The sequence below is a fragment of the Tiliqua scincoides genome, chromosome 12 (assembly GCF_035046505.1).
Source record: "Tiliqua scincoides isolate rTilSci1 chromosome 12, rTilSci1.hap2, whole genome shotgun sequence".
NCBI lineage: Eukaryota > Metazoa > Chordata > Lepidosauria > Squamata > Scincidae > Tiliqua > Tiliqua scincoides.
In genome coordinates, this window is record NC_089832.1 from 109,572 (window position 1) to 127,099 (window position 17,528).

The 17,528-nt window shown below is 50.6% G+C and overlaps 1 protein-coding gene across 2 annotated transcripts in view; it reads right to left on the reverse strand.

Annotated features, from left to right (window-relative positions):
- The window catches only part of LOC136663243 (gamma-aminobutyric acid receptor subunit beta-4), a 65,435-nt gene that overhangs the window by 12,299 nt on the left and 35,608 nt on the right, over positions 1-17,528 (reverse strand). For both annotated transcript variants that reach the window (XM_066640233.1, XM_066640232.1), the window contains exon 4: positions 4,754-4,974. In XM_066640233.1, the coding sequence (XP_066496330.1) occupies positions 4,754-4,974 (221 nt within the window). The remainder of the gene's footprint in view (positions 1-4,753; positions 4,975-17,528) is intronic.

Sequence of the window (17,528 nt, forward strand, 5' to 3'; positions counted from 1 at the left end):
ATTCCTCTCAACCACTTCCACTTCTCAGTTTTCTTTTCAGGGGAAATGAACCCCTGTGATTGGGGCTTCACTCTACTCAACATCCATGGCTCTTCTGAAGTCACCAGCTTCCGGTACTAGCCTGATGACCTTCTCCGAGTCCACCTGGCTTCTGAGAGTGTCTCCAAGCCCTCTCAGACCACCTCAGATCCCTTCCTGTTAGGAACCAAAGAAGACCAAGGAGTAGAACCTTCTTGGTGGCTGCCTAAGTGGCTGTGATCTCCCCATTGATGTGCCTCCCACGTAAGGCTCATCTGCTTGCTGGAAGCTTCAGTTAGGCTATTGTGCTAGTTTTTTGAGTGATCTGGCGCAGAGAGATTTTAGTGTGTGTTGCTGTAATTATTGATTTGAAACTAAACTATTTTTAAAAACTTTTTTGTAAGTTGCCCTGGAAACTAGGCAGGACTTAGGTATATGTTAAATAAATAAATAACATCCGTTAGTTGCTGGCTGCAGCTGGGAACACTGGTGCAGAGAAAACCAGTGGCTGTTCCTCATGTGTGAATCAACCGTCTGTCTGGAATGCAGCTCTCCACAAAGTAGAGGGATGGTCTGACACTGCACTTGGGGTCCCCACAGATGTGAGGGCAGGTGAGCCTGAGGCCATGTGCCATTTGTCTGCAGTTGTGCCTGCAGAGGCCCTCTGCATGTCCAGAACTGTTGAAGCCGCTTCTGGGAAGAAGGATCTGCTTTTCCTTGGTATCGTTTGAAGCAAACTGAAAATCTGGGAGGAGGGGGGATAGTTTGCTTGAAATTTTATGTGGGAGAGGAAGAAATGCACCCAGTTCCAGTGGTCTGCCCCCTACGCCTCTGAAAATGTGACATCTGCAGCTAGGCTTGTGGGCTGGAGACTGCTGGGCTGATCTGTGAGAGTGGAGTAGCTTGTCAGGCAGCAGCATGCGGTGGGGGGCAGAAATTGCTCCTGCTTGGCTCTGCCCCGACTCACCAAGAGTCACCACTGGAGCCCCGTCTTACAGACCCAGTTCTCGGTGCAGGAATTCCATCATGTCCCTGGCCAAGGAGAGGAAGCAGACATTTTGTTTTACCGCCTAGGGGTTGTGAGTGATGGGGAAGGATCTGTGTCCCTCTGGCAGCCTCCCAAACCCCACTGCCTGTTTCTGAAATTGCCTGAGGGATCCCTTGCACATGTGTGCGCATGAGGCTGGGTGGGGATCTGCAGCCCGTGCCCTTCTCTGCTGCCCATCCACAAGGCAGGAATCAGGCAGCACACAACCAGCCAACTGTGAACAGGAAAGCATTGTGATTCCCTGAGCTCTGGAGAGAAAGAGAGAGAGGAATGGAGATGGGAGGGTGAGGAGTAAACCAGAGGACAGGCAAACCAGGATGAGAATGAGCTGCCTGGCCGAGCGAGTGGCTGTCTCTTTAAGAGCGCCTGCATGCTAAATTTATCTCTCTGCTGTCTGTGACTAGGGTTGTAGGAAGCCTTGAGGAGTGCCTCTGCTACTGCCTGATGTGCTATAAATAGACTGGGGGAAGGGGGATTCATAGATATCCTCACAGGGTGGAGACTGCAAATGAGAGATGGGGAACGGTGCTTCACAGTTTTGTGAGAGGGGAGTGGAAGAGCCAGACTGAGATTCACGGCTGGCAAGGTTGTGTGGTGTGTGCATTCTGAACAGGGTCTCCTTGCTATGCCAGCCCCCTCCTCCTCCTCACTGCACAGAGAGGCCTCCTCCTGGGGCATTCCCAGCCCCCTGAGAGTTGCAGCCGTGGAGGAGGACAGAGCAAATGCCAAAGCCTGTGACTCAGGATGCCTGCTGCTGCGCCCGGCTTCTTCCGCCTCTCTCAGATGGCATCCGTGGGAAACAGCAGCCACCACTGCATCTCCTCCTTTCCCCCAAAGTACAAGAGGCAAACAGTTCTTAAACAACATTTTTCCAGCTCATTTGCAGGACCCTGTGGGCTGAAACCTCCCTGCACTGTCCACCCAAAAGCAGTGCTGAGAAAAGTGGGGGGGCTACGAGTCTGCCCTGGGTTTCCATTGGGACAGGGACGAGCAGCCACTTGAGTGTCAGAGGCTCTGGACCCATGGCAATGCTGGAAGCACTGGACTTTCTTTCCCCAGGGACCAGCAGACCAATCTGTTTTAGAGCCAGCAGCATCTCACCCAAGAGGCTTCCTGGTACTGCAATTTCTGCAAGAGGGGTGGAGCAAGAACTGCTGCAGGTTGCCAGCAGATTCCCAAAGCCAACTGTGCAGGGTGCGTGTGCCAGATTGCGCAAGGAGAAGGCCTCCCTGACGAGTGGCACTTGACTGCAACAAAGGCAGCGTCTTCCCACACTCACCCCAGGGATCCCGGTGGGCTTCGCAGCCTGGACCTGGGGGCCTCTGTTGCAAGGAAACCTCATTTGGCTGGTGCTCAACCCACAAGGGCACAACGACTCTCCTGCTCACAATTATTGACTCCACAAACATTACAGGCTGGGAAATGCACCCGTGACATCACTGAAGTAATCTCCAGGACACCCCTCTCTGGCCACTTTGTACCTTTTTCTGTCAGTGGGGAACCTGTCCACTGCACCAAGCAAGCAGGGGAAAACTCAGCAAACTCGGCCTGGATAAGGAGGAGGAGAATGGGGGTGGGAGGTGAGGTCGGTGATGCCCTTGCGTGGCTGGAATTGAGTGGCCCAAGAACACGGGGCTCAGCTGCAGGCATCAGGGAGAAGGCGTTGCCTCCCCCCAGGCAGAGCTGGTGCTCAGCACACTCCTTGCCTGCAGTGGCTCTGCACTGCTCCATCCACTGCACCTGAACCAGCTCAGGGACAGCACAAGCTCAAACCGACAAGGCAGCTCATTGCAGGGACTCTGACCACAGACTGACAAGAGGCCCGGCTGCCCCCTCACCTACCCACATCTTCCCAGCTCTGGACAGCAGCCGTGCAACAAAACAGAACCCACCCGCAAGGCCCGGAGTTGACACCTGCCACAGCCTCGTGTGCAACAGGCCACACACCTGCCATACACAACACCTGCCACAGCCTGTGCAATAAACAGAGGCCCCAACAAACTCTCAAGAAGGAAGTCCCTCCCCTCCCAGTCGACAAGGTAAATGTATCGAGTCCTATGGAAAGCGAAACTGAGCCACGCATGCACATTTACTCAGGAACAGTGAACATGTTTGGGCTCTTATAGAAGGCCAGGAAGAAGGGTAATACAATGAACGTGGAGCTCAACAAACATTTCAGAAGATGGTGCCCCCCCCCCAGTAAAAAGGATAAAACAGAGGCTTCAGCAGCTGGTAAAGTGAAACATTAAGTCTCCTAAAGCTGGCTAGGTCCTGACACGGTGCCATTTTAAAAAGTGGTCCCAGGACTACAATGTCTGGGAGCCCCAGGTGGTGCCTTTCCAGCTTAGAAGCTGCTGTGGAAGATCAGGCCTGGAGGTCTCTCATGCTACCAAGCCCAACCTGTTACTATTTCCAGAAAAGAAAGCCAGGATTTTGTCTGGGAGGTCAGGAGAAGTATTTGTAGTTGCCTGTCATTCCCAAACCACCATTTTCTCCCTGCACCTGAGAAAAGTGCTTGGAATTCCTTGTTGCTATAAAGCTACATCTGCAGTTACTGGTTTTGCCAGCAGAGCTGGCACAGAAAAGCCTTTCAGCGTCATAACTCTAACAGGAGTTCAAACCAGCAGCATTTCTGTGCTGGGCTCAAGTGCCGGCGGGCTGGCAGCACAAGGCAAATTGCAGAGATGGAAGTAAATGCCAGCAGAAGTCATGCAAACAAAGGTAATGTCTACTATACAAAAGTGGCGGCTCTGAAACAGACCCTGGTCAGATACAACATTTTCCTTTGATCTCCAGTGCTAGAGAAAAGGAACATAATGAAAAGCTACCATGAAACTCCAGCCAAATGCCTCTCCCTGGTCTTGAATGATGTTCTCTGTTCAGCTGACTGTGCATACCTGTAGATCCCATTCGTCCCCTGCTCTTCCTCAGGGGCCGCACACAGCCCATCCACACTGCACTCCAGCTGCAGGAACAGCAACTCCAGTCCTCAGACCATTTCAGCTGCACTCTTTACATACTCTCCAAATAAACTCCAACTACCCTATAGGCTTATTTCGCAAACAGATGTGATCACATCTAGAGCTGCACAGTTCTTCCCAAGAGATTATTTTTCCCCTCAAAATGGAGAGGTATGACCGCAACCAGAGCAACTCCATATCCTATGCTGCTTATCTTAAACGGATATACAACTCCCCCCCCCCCCCAAGTGGACACAAGCCATGCAAGTCAAATGGTATCAGGGACCAGAGCACTTACCCAGACACCCAGGGGAAAGAGGACCATACTGTGGAGCTGAGCGAAACTGTCATGTACAAACCCAGATGAGATCAGTGGATAAGACACCAGGCCAGGGCCCCACAGGTCACCATTGGTAACTCTCAGTCTTTCTTATCCATGAAAAAACCAGTTCGTTTACCCCTGCAGGAGGAAGCTGGGCACTTTCTACCCCTAGCAAGAAGTCAGACACAAATGTCACATTTTGAAATCCCATCAGACAGACACAACCCATCTTCCAAATCAGATGACTCATTTCAGTCACCTGCTGGGAAAGTATGTGGCCGTGAGAGAAATGCAGCTACTTCTGGGGTGAAGCATGTCATGCAGTCAAAAGAAAAAACACTCCAGCCTGTTTCTCCTGAGCTTCCTCAAAACATTGGTGATGAGCTGGTGCCATTCCGGACTCACCTCAGGCCATACAGGACAGTTCCATCTGGGTGGAGCCGGATCATCCGGTTCTTCACTGTCACCCCGTGAAGGAAGGACTTCTTGTCATTCAGGAAGTAGGTATCAGGGAGCCACAGCTGATCTGCCACGCGGTTATCCAGAGTGAGGTTCAGGGGCAGGTCGCTGTAGGCCAAACGCTTGTCTCGCCAGCTTTGTTGAAAATACATGGTGATTGTGTAGTCCTGGGAGAACAAACATCATGATGGTTAAACCTCAGAAGGAGAGTCCCATCATCTCTCCCCTGCTCCAGGGCAATGGCCAGGGAACAACGCACCAGTGCAGGGCAACCCCTCTGCCTCTGGGCACATCTTGCAGTCCTGTCAGCTATGCCCCAAAGGGGCTCACAAAGGGACACCTGAAAATCAACAAAATTAAATAGAGCACCACAAATTAAGCAAACATGAGCCAGAATGACCAAGTCCACTGAGGGGCAGGGAATGGTGGAACAAGCAGGCCGTGGAGGACACCCTTTTTGTGTTGGCTGTTTCGGGGATCTGTCTCGCAGCAGCAGAATGTTACCTCTGCTTCTCCTCTTCATAAACCACCGTGGGTTGCAGCTGCAGGAAAGAAGGGGTGCCTAACTTTAAAAAGACACACATAAAGAAAGCTCACCTCTTCTGAAAGCAACGCAGGCAAACATCACACGCCCTCCCAACTTATGTTCCAGCCCAAGACTAGCCACAAGATTCGCTCACCGGAACTTCCGCGGACTGAGTCACAGGGAGAAGGGGTCTTCTGAATGGGGGGGGGCAGCAATATTGTTGCAACAGAGAAGGAATGCCTAGAAGGGCTCAGGGAGGAGAGGAATTCCAAGAAAGAGCAGCGGCCTTGATCAATGGCTTGTTATCTCAGCTCCTCGGCCTCCACTTACGGTTTCTGAATGCCAGCAGCAGCCTGTGCGTTCAGTGTTCATTCTCTTTATAGTGAATGCTCTGGGATTGTTTTGCAGGGAGCCAGATGACAACTGCAGTGCTGCTCACAGTGGACACAGCACTGCCTGGAGGACAGGTCCTTCTTGGCAATGGCGAGGCTAACCATCGCGTAGTTTGGTGCCAAGCTCAAATGATGCCCCAGAAGCAGTGTCACAACAGGAAGTGACGTCATGCCCGGGCTTTAAAATAAATGAAAATTGGGGGAAACCCCGCCTCCTCCCCCCAGCAGCTTGCCACCCTCTTGATCCGCTGTCTCCCCCCAGCCAGTGGCATAGCTAAGGCACCCACCTGCTACCTAAGTGCCCCTTATGTGCTAGGGTGAAGAGGGAGCATTCAAACATTTGGCCTCTGGAAGCCTGCAACATCTACTAAGACACCAGGGCAGGGGGATGGGGGCAGCTGCTTTCTGCCTGGAGTATGGATGGAGTGATGCCTCAGAGGCAAGCCTGATGATCACCCATGGGATGCAGGGTCTCTCTTCATGCATGGGGCCCAGGGCACAAGGAGTCCCTTCACTCTGGAGGCGCAGGGTTGCACTAGACAGGCCTTTGGGTCAGAGGACACCTACTAAGCTGGCCACCAGGCGGCTTATTAGATAGCAGTTCTCCTTGTATTGATTTGCTGTCAGACCAGGTTTATTGTAATTCACCCATCTTAATTGCTCAGCTAAACAATCCCTCTTCCTGGGGAGGGGGAGCTTGGGCTTGGCATCTGCTCCTTTGTCTGGACTGGCACCTAATAGTCAGGCATGTGGGGGGACTCTGAAGCAGTTCAGGCAGAGCTCTCGGCGTTTTGATGAACACGTTCATCAGACTGGCTCTGTCAAACTGAACACAGAGCTCTGGCTCTGTTGTGGGTTCCCATGCCTGTGAACAGGACTCAGCAGAACACCACCAGTGTTGCGGGCAGACATGGACTAACACTGTGCCGCTACAGACCATTCCTTGGAGCTTCTCAAACTTTTAGCACCAGGACCCACTCTTTAGAATGAGAATCTGTCAGGACCAACTGAAAGTGATGTCATGACCGGAAGTGACATCATCAAGCAGGAAAATTTTTAACAATCCTAGGCTGCCATCCTATACACACTTACCCAGGACTAAGTCCCATTGACTATCATTGTTAAAAGCATATGAATAGTAGCCTGTTCAAAGTACAAATCTGTAACATTTCCCCAAATGCAGCCCCATACCATGGAAGCATCAAGTCTAATAAATTACAAATAAAATACTGAAATGAATGGGGACCCACCTGAAACTGGCTCATGACCCACCTAGTGGGTCCTGACCCACAGTCTGAGAGATGCTTAGAGAGCTTGCTCCTGTTCAGCAGCTCTTGTGCACAGTCACATGTGTGTCTGTCCCACAGCAACAGGTGAACGAGCTGCACTCTGTTCGATTACAGGCACAGGACCACCAAGAAGCTGAGTGACACTTCCCGTCTAGCTGGACAGCTGCCCTCACCAAGCCTCTGCCTTATACAATTTAGCATTTCAATCGCTGTCAGGGAATTGCAAGATTCTTGATCTTTTCTGGAGGCAGGCCCTGCCAGAATGCTGCTCTAGTGATGGTACAGCAGCCACCAAAGTCCAGCACAACAGTACTGAGGGAAGCTGCTCTAGCCATGGGACTACGGATGCACCTCTGTGAAACCCTGGAAGAGGTTTGGGGTACAGGGTTATCAATATGCTGATAACACCCGACTCTGCCTCTCATTTCCACCTGGCACCAGGAAGGTTGTCAAGGTTCTGAATCGGTTTTTGGATGCTGTGAAGGACTGGGGGGTGGGCTAATATAGTGACACTGAATCCAGGCAAAAGAGAGGTGCTGTTCATCAGGAGGAAGGCTGTCTCTGCTCTGCACAGGGTTACACTCCCCACGGGTAAGGCTCACAATCCGGTTGTGCTACATGTGCCGCTCCTGAATTGCACTGCCCATTTTATCTGACCAAAGGGCCTAGCAGGACTGGTGCTCCATGATCTCACTGGCTGCTCTCCCCTTCCTTGCCACACTTTTGCCTCGTCTGTTGCCTAGCAACTCTGCATCATTTCTGAATACTAAGCTCTCCCATTCTCCCCCCCCCCACCTCTCCTTTCATGCACTTGTGTTCTCCAGGGGCCTGAAAATGTGAAAATAGGCGGGGGGGGGGGGGCGGGAACACACACACACACACACACACACACACACACACACACACACACAGGTTTCAATCCTGATGAGCCTCTAGGTGCGACTGTGTCAGTAACAAAGAGGGATGCCTGCGCACCCTCGCAACCCTTGGTTTTTTAAATGCTTCAGCAGCAAACTGCGGTACAGATTTGCAATTACATCTGGCATGTATTCTGACAATGGTGTTCATGCACTTACAGATGTGCCAGGACCCTCTTCTAGCTTGTCTGAAAACTGGAGCACAGCCACTTCCAGTCCTGTGCACACATGATGTGCCTTGTTCTTCAACATGTGCACTGTTTTCAGATACTAGATGGCCCCTTTACCCTGGTATATCTTGAGAGAGAAAAATATCATGAATGGAGCAGTGGATCTCTCCTTGAAGTCACACTGCACTTTTTAGTATTATTATGAGATTTTCACACTATTATTATTAGATTTCCGCACAGTCAGGCAGATGTTATTGACTGGTATGTTTTATCCAGACATTGAGTCCTTCCCAAGGACCCAGGATGCCTGGTTTTTGTCCTGTTTTGCTCTTATAAATATTGTTGCAAGACGTAAGCTGTTCCCAGTAAAGCTGCTTTCTATAGTTGGTGGATGGCACTCTGTTGTTGTTGTTGTTAATATTATTATTATTATTATTTATTGTTATTTCTCATGACACAGCTGCTGGTTCTTTAGCAGGACTTGGTGTTAATTATTAGTCGGGCCCCACCCAGGGGCCTAGGACATTGTAATGCACTTATGGATAATGTGTGCTGAACCAAGCAGGGTAGCTTTCTGAATCTGACCAATAGTGATTTTGTTAATGTTCCGATATTTTAAATGCAATTCAAGCATTTTGGGGACTGCATTGGTAACCAGTGTACCAATCACAACTGGGATGACCAGGCTACCCATTTTCTACCATCAGCTGACAATGGGTCACTTCAGAACAGTTTGGCTGGGCTGTGGCAAATGCTGCAAATTTCATTTCAGAATCTGTGTCCTGTTCTCAGTTCTTTTAAATGATGGGTTTTTTAAAATAGTATAAGCTACCTATAATGAGAAGTATAAATTTTAGCAAATAAATAGTGACATTGCAGAATCTTGTACAGCTGACATGACAAATTAGGATTCCTGCATTTTGGCAACCTGGGGAAGAAATGTGCCTTGTAGAAATGTCAGGCACACACTCATCAGGTGTAGCACTATGAAATGAGTGGGGAAGCTTCACCTCTTGAATTTCTGCCTTGACACACCACTCCCCAGCAGTGGCATAGCTAAGCTATCTCCTACCCAGAGTCAAAGAAGAGTTTGTCTTTGACAAAATCAACATTAGGTAAGTAAATAAAAAGAGTGCCCTGTTTTGGTTAGAGATGAATTCTACAGTGCCTTGGGTCCAAAACCTGAACCTCTCTGGTGGAGGGGGCCTCTGTTAAATGCATGGAAGAACAGAGCAAGACACGTGAAAGATGGGGCTACTCAGTTGGCAGTGCAGTGTCAGAAAGCTGAACAGACGGGCAGCCTTTTTCAGCAAGGCACTACTCTGTCCCCAACAAAGCTGACACATGAAAAGCTCGCTGCCACCCAGCCTCCTCTCACACACATGCCTCCCCCGCAACCATCTAAAAAGATGCAGAAGAGCACCAGCAAACAGCAGCTAGACACTACTGGGGTGAAGAGGGACAGTTACCCTCTCCCTGCTAAATATAACAGGAGCACCACTTGAAAAGGTACCTACCTCTGCACCAAGTTAGGGCCAAATCCTATCCAATTTTCTAGTGCCGGTGCAGCTGCACCAATGGGGCCTTAGGGTTAGGGTTAGGGTATGGGGCGTGTGCTCCGTCCTGCAGCGGGGAGGCAGTCACAGAGGCCTCCTCAAGGTTGGGAACATTTGTTCCCTTACCTCGGACTGCACTGCGGCTACACCGGTGCGGGAAAGCTAGACAGGACTCAGCCTTTCACTATCTACCTTCGAACCAGTTACTTACAAAAGACAACTTTGTATGAATAAATCCTTGGATATTTGGAAGACTTTTTAAAGGCTTATTTATAATGTAACATCAATGATTAATTTTTTCTTTTCTTTCTTTTCCTTTTCTCCTCTAACATATAATGTTGTATTGACACTTTGATTTACAATGTATTTAGTGTATTATGTTTATCGCAATAAAAAATTACCAAGTTAGCCGGGCTAACTGTATTATGATACATGAAAATGAGAGCTGACATAGTAACATCTTATTGCTTCCCTTCTGTATCATAACAACACCTCATTGGCTCTCAAAACAATCAGTCTCATTGGTCACTTTGGAGTTATAGAAATCCACTTTTTGTTCCATAAGGCAGTTTTCTTTTTCTGGTTAACTGGCTTTAACTCTTGATAGATTACAGATATTTCACCGTGGTTTGTTTCAATACATTCTGCATTAAATTACCTCTCCAATGATATATTAACATGATGGTATTATTTGTACTTACCAAGGTTTTCACAATTTTGGCCACTAGTGTCAAGCTCAGGTTGTTGCCCCCTAAGGCAATTGACCCCCCCCCCAGCTACACCACTGCTCCCCAGCCCAATGCCTAGCTGAAAAGTAGATGGGTACAGAGGATGAGTGCATCGAACCCAAGTTAGAAAGCCAGCATCATATAGATATTTAATATTTGAACATAAATACCATGTTTATGGGGGGAAACCTGTGCCTACCCCCGCACCTGCACAGGCTGTTCCTTTCTGGGTCCCCTTCTGGGAGCCTTGCGCACCACCCAGGCTGAATCACAGCAGCAGCTTCTTAGTGGGACACACAAAGGGAGCTAAGGAAGGGAGAGCTGAGCCTGTCCTGTCCTGCCACACCCTGCTGCCATGCCAACAGGCTGGCCAAAATGATGGAGCATGGGGGACCCCCATCCTAGGGCTGAAACAGCAGGGGGTTGACAGCAGGTACAAGGGGAGGGTAGGTAAGCCAGCATGCCAGTGTGGAGCACTCTCCTTAGGGCTCATGAGGAACCTCATCTACACACCTCAAGCCACACCCATGTAAGCGAGGGGCAACCCTGAGTGGCCAACCCACACTGTGCTGGGCAGACAACTATACTATACCACAATGTATATTATTTACAGGTATTTTTACCCTGCTTTTCCAAAAGCCAGTTCAAAGCAACTTACAACTCCATTTAAAATAATCTGCAACATCATCATAATTGTTATATTATAGAGCCCGTCGCCTGCATCATTAATTACCCCCCCATCACACAATACAGAAACTGCTGTGCCAACTGGAAGTGACTCTAATGAGCCACTGAGCACATATTTTAATGAGGCTGAGTTCCTGAAGAAGAGTGTGCTGAGGTGTGCCTGCTTGAGGCTGTGGATGCGCCAAAGATTCCAGGCAGTGGGTTCACCAACTGGCAGTTCCGGCATGGTCTACAAAGAAACTGACACTCGATGCTGCAGCCATGGGGTGAGAAGGCACTAGGTCTTTACCTTCTCTGCAGACCCCTGAAGGATGCACAACAGGCCATGAGCAAGAAAAACAGAATTATTCCCGGTGCCTATCCTGTTCTTGGAAGAGGAAGGGGTTCATTCTAGACCGAGTGGGATGCCCCTTCCACTCCACGAGACAGGGCCAGACTTGCTTCATCCTTTGGTGGGGCATCCCAGCTGGAACTGAACAGTAAGGACTAGAATTTCCCGAAACAACCGCATGGGGGCCCACATGGTGCTAGGAAAAAGCATCGTAGAACCTACGATGACAGCCTGGCCCACTGGCCAACTGAAGGATGGTTTTTTTTCCACAAGGGTGAGGGGAAGGTAGGAACATAAGAAAATAAGAACATAAGAACAGCCCCACTGGATCAGGCCATAGGCCCATCTAGTCCACCTTCCTGTATCTCATAGCGGCCCACCAAATGCCCCAGGGAGCACACCAGATAACAAGAGACCACATTCCGGTGCCCTCCCTTGCATCTGGCATTCTGACATAGCCCACTTCCAAAATCAGGAGGTTGCACACACACATCTTGGCTTGTACACCGTAATGGATTTTTTCCTCCAGAAACATGTCCAATCCCCTTTTAAAGGCGTCCAGGCCAGTCACCATCACCATATCCTGTGGCAAGGAGTTCCACAGACCAACCACATGCTGAGTAAAGAAATATTTTCTTTTGTCTGTTCTAACTCTCCCAACACTCAATTTTAGTGGATGTCCCCTGGTTCTGGTGTTATGTGAGAGTGTAAAGAGCATCTCCCTATCCACTCTGTCCATCCCCTGCATAATTTTGTATGTCTCAATCATGTCCCCCCTCAAGCGTCTCTTTTCTAGGCTGAAGAGGCCCAAACGCCGTAGCCTTTCCTCATAAGGAAGGTGCCCCAGCCCCGTAATCATCTTAGTCGCTCTCTTTTGCACCTTTTCCATTTCCACTATGTCTTTTTTGAGATGCGGCGACCAGAACTGGACACAATACTCCAGGTGTGGCCTTACCATAGATTTGTACAACGGCATTATAATACTAGCCGTTTTGTTCTCAATACCCTTCCTAATGATCCCAAGCATAGAATTGGCCTTCTTCACTGCCGCCGCACATTGGGTCGACACTTTCATCGACCTGTCCACCACCACCCCAAGATCTCTCTCCTGATCTGTCACAGACAGCTCAGAACCCATCAGCCTATATCTAAAGTTTTGATTTTTTGCCCCAATGTGCATGACTTTACACTTACTGACATTGAAGCGCATCTGCCATTTTGCTGCCCATTCTGCCAGTCTGGAGAGATCCAGGAAACTGGCCTCAGGATGCCCTAGCTACCACCCTCCAACCGACAGAGAAGCTGTGGAGGGACTGCAGTAGAGGGGTCTTGCCCAGGACTGTAGTGGGCAGAATGAACCCCTTCCTCTTCCAAGAACAGCATGTTCATAGGTAATCATTCTGTTTCTCTCTGGAAGAGGAAGGGGTCAATTCTGAACTGAGTGGGATATGCCAGAGCTACATATCACTTCAGTGGGCAAGGCAAGATCTCCCTCTACTGTTGCAGGACCTTCTGCAAACTGAAACCCTCCTTCCAAAGGCAGCTTCGGTAGAGGCGGCCAGATCAGTCTTGTAGTGCTTGGTAAAGGTATTTGGAGAGGCCCAAACGGGTGCCTTGCAAATGTCACAGAGGGAGGCCACCCCTTTGAAGGCTGTGGAGGTTGCGGCCCCCCATGTGCCGTAATGCCCTCAGGGCACACTTCCCCCAGCGCCCGACAGGCCTCTGTAATGACCCCCTTTAGGCATCTGGCCAAGGAAGCCACTGAGGCTCTCTTGCCTGGGGAAGATCCAGCAAAGGTGATGAACGGAGCATCTCTTTTCCTGAAGGCTTAGAATGATCTGAGTAGTAATGCAGTGTCCTGTGCATGTTGAGGGTGTGCCAGTTTTTTTCCCTCCTGTGGTCAGGCTTAGGACAGAAGGACGGCAACACGATATCCTGCAACCTATGAAAAAGGGAGTTCATTTTAGGGAGGAATGACAAGTCCAGGCGCAAGCCCGCCTTGTCCAGGTGGAAAACGTGAAGATTAGTGTTGATTGAGAGGGCCCCCAATTCTGACTCAAGCCAGGCCACGGTAACAGCTATTAAGAACAGAGTCTTGAAGGTGACCTCTCTCAGGGGGGCCATGGCCATGTGCTCAAACGGGGCCTTCATCATGGCAGACAGAATCTTCCCCAAGTCCGAGGTAGGAAATCTGTGGACGGTTGGGGGCTGAGCAAGGTTACCCCTTTCAGGAATCTCTGGACATGTGGGTGTGGGGAAATGCTACGCTTGAGTCCTGCATGCCGCTACCCGCCTTTTGAGGGTACAAGTGCTGAGGCCCTTTTCTAGTCCCTCTTGCAGGAACTCTAGGATGTGCCTGGCCTTGGGCCTGACGCTGCTGAAGCCCTTAGAGTTGGCCCAATGCACAAACCGTCTCCAGGTACAGTCATAGACCTTTTTGGTTGCCTCCTAGAGGCCAAGAGGGTGTTCAGGACCTCCTCTGGGTACCCGCACTAGGTCAATGATGCCTGTTCAATAGCCAGACTATGAGCCGGAACATCTCTGACTTGGGGTAAAGAAGAGGCCCTTGCAGTAGCAGATCGGGGCAGGTCGGAAGTGGCCACCCTGGCCCCTCCACCAGCTGAATTATCCCCACAGCCTGTGGGGTCAGAGGGGCGACACCAGGAATACTTCCACTCCAAGCTTCCTGAGCCTGTGAAGAAGCAACAGTAGGAGGGATGGGGTCAAAAAGCGCAGAGCAGTCCCTATGGCCAGAGGCATCACAGGGCATCAATGTCCTCTGTCCCCAGGGCGTTTGACCTTGAGAAAAACCTGGCTACTTGCAAGTTTTGACTGGTGGCAAACAAGTCTAGGACTGGATGGCCGAACATTGAGGCGATCATGGCAAACACGTCTGGGTGGAGGTGCCACTCAGTCTCGCTGTCTGACAGCTGAACCAGTCTGCGGTGATGTTTTCTGATCCTGCCAGATGGTCCATCCTCAAAGAGGCAAGGTTGTTCTCTGCCCACTGAAGGAGTCTGAAGGCCTCCTGCATCAGCAGGGCAGACCTGGTGAACCTTGCTGTGGAACTGCTTTAACCCCAAGCAGAAGGCCCGCAGATCCAGACAAATGATGCTGTGAAGACCTCTCTTGGGCTCCAGAGTCCCTGTCAAAATCTCCCTGTAGGTGGGCTCCCTACCCCAGGAGGCTGGCATCTGCAATCACAGTTATCCTGGATGGGATCTCCAGGCTGACCCCCTGGGATAACCTCCCTGGAGCCAACCACCACTTCAGGCAATTCCTTAACTGCTGTGTCTCAGGGACGGGACAACACGCTCTTTCCTCTATCAGATGGAGGAAGGGGGAGAGGATCAATTGAAGAGGAGGGGCATGGAAGTGGGACCCAGCCACCACATCTGAAGAGGAGACCACGAGACCCTGCGGGGTGGAAAGTTGCAGAAGGTCCACCTCCTTCTCCCTGATGGCGGCTTTTAATAGGGTCTCAAGGGATCCTTGTCTCTCCCAGGACAACGAAATGCAGACCCACAGCTCCAGATGTTCTACCTGCTGTTGAGGTGTCACCAAGCCCTTTTTCTTGTTTATCACAAATTGTGAAGGGAGTCCATGGTGACCCGTAGATCCCTCAGCGCCTGGGTTCTGGACTGGGATTTCACCAGAATATCGTCCAGATAGGGGGAAAGAGCCATTCCCTGCTGCCTGAGGGAAGCTACAGGGCCACCAGGACCTTGGTGAAGACCAGTGGTGCCGCCGTCAACCCAAAAGGCATGGCTCTGTGCTAGTGGCTCCCAGCTGGCCTGCTGAGGCTGCTGACCACGAGGCAGGGGCTCACGTCATGCAGTCTATGAACCCCCTGACGCTGTCCTCAAAGCGGGCTCAATTCCTGTCTAGGACTAGGGAACGGGTAGGGAGAGACAGAGAAGGAAGTATAGAGAGAGAACAAGGCCAGCAGGAGAAGGGTCTCTGGAAGAGGAAGGAAAGAAAGGAAGACAACACTAAGCTCTATGGAGCTAGCAAAAAAACCCGACCTGTCCCTTAGAGAGTCAGAACCGGACTGGGGCTGGGATACCCCACCAAAGGAGGAGACAACATTAAGCAGAAGGAGGCGGAGAAACAGCCACTCTTCTGAGATTCCACCTTCCTGGCCCTCCATCTCGATTCTCCCTATAGCATGGTCTTCCTGGCCATTTCTCCTGTGCTAAGTGGATGGAGCTCTGCCCCAGCTGGCAGGCTCCCTGACGGCCAAGCAGAACACCCTGCAGCCTCCACAATCACACGTCGGTTGAAGAAAGCTCCACTGCCTGGTGTGGGTTCCGTCAACGCAGGAGGACCCGGTTTACTCTCTCCCACTGTGCACCGCTGTGCTGCCCTTGCTGGACAACATTTATTTTGCAGATCTGTTTCTAGGGGTTCAGAGAGAGCAGGCACAATCTGGCACTGTGCCTGATTTAGGCAGACATGCCAAAGGAGACTGCCATCCTCTTCCTTCTTCCTAAGTAGCATACACAAACCACCAGATATAAAAGCCACAAAGGGTGACCTTGAGCAAGACTAGCCACCGCTTCCACTTGCATCTCAGCCCTTGCCATGCAAGGAGTTCACAGGTACCCCTTGCAGGCCACAGGACAGCTCCTTGCCTCCCTCCTCCTGCAGCCATGCAAATTCTCCCACAGCTTCTAAACCGGTCCCCTGCTATCTGCCCTTATTCACGTTTAAGGTGAATGGCCCAATGGTGATGCTGACATTAAGCAAGGATCTCCACAAGGGAAAAACTGCAAGAATCACAAAACAACATGCAGATGCAGCAGCTCAGGCATGGAATGAGGTCTGACTGTCCATGACGACATTGACTTGTCTGTGTCTGCAACATCTTTCGAACAGTCAGCGGAATCGTGAGCAGTCATACTGTAAAGGCACCAGGGCATGGAAGGCTTGGACAGTTTTGGAGGATGGTGCTCTCTCTCTCTCTCTCTCTCTCTCTCTCTCTCACACACACACACACACACACACACACACACACACACACGTCCAAAAGCTTTCTACTCTGCTGAAGGCACCACCAACAGGAACCTCCTTCACCTCATGCCACAACATTCACTTCTAGGGAGCAGACTTTTCTGGCTGGAACACAGATCAGCCAAGGCAGCACCAGCTCCAGCCTAATGGAATTCTGGCCTTCTCATCAATCCCACGGAAAATGTCACCAGGGCTAATTGAGAAGGGAGATTCCGCATGGCCGGTTTGGACACAAAGACACAGTCATATTGTCAAGAACTGGGGGGGGGGGTATGTTCCATGAAGACCCCATCAGAAAGAAGGCAGGAAGCTGGTGTGGACTGGCCACAATATTTATTTACTTACAGCCCAATCCTATCCAACTTTCCAGTCCCGGTGTAGGCACAATGCAACCCCAAGGTAAGGAAACAAATGTTCCCTTACCTTGAGGAGGACTTCGTGACTGCCTCCCCACCAAAGGATACAGTGCACGCCCCATTGGCATGACTGCATTGGCACCGGAAAATTGGATAGGATTATGCCCTTATTTATTTTTATCCCACCTTTCTTCCCCTAAGGTGACCCAAATGCTCTGTTCTCATTGGCTGCAGTAGCTGCCAAACAACCCAGGATGAAGTTGAGTATGGAAGTAGCACTAAAAGAAGTGGCTTTATCATTATGTACAAGACTAGACTAAGTCCCAGACCAGCAGCATCCAACCTTCAGCTCTCAGGATGGACTCAGTAGCGTTCCTGGGAAGGTGGGGGAAGGCAAAAGCCCAGGGGGCCATGTGGAAGGGGCGGCAAAAATCTCTCCCCCTGCCCAGTTGCACCCCCCATCGCCAGTGCCGTCACACTCCCTCCTCCGCCATTTTTTTAAAGCAGAGAAAGTCAGGCAGGCAGGTGCACAGCCACTCTTAGAGCTCTTCCATGCACCTCCAGACCCTCCTCCTTCCCTCTTAAAAAAAGGGGGTAGAAGTAGGAGGGGCAGTCTAGAGTGGTGCGGAACCGTGCTGAGAATGGCTGCAAGCTCACAGCCACTCTCAACACAGTTCTGGAAATAACCACGGTGATGCGATGACATCACCGTGATTACTTCTGGGTAAGGGGAGCGGCATTTGTTCCCCCTACAGC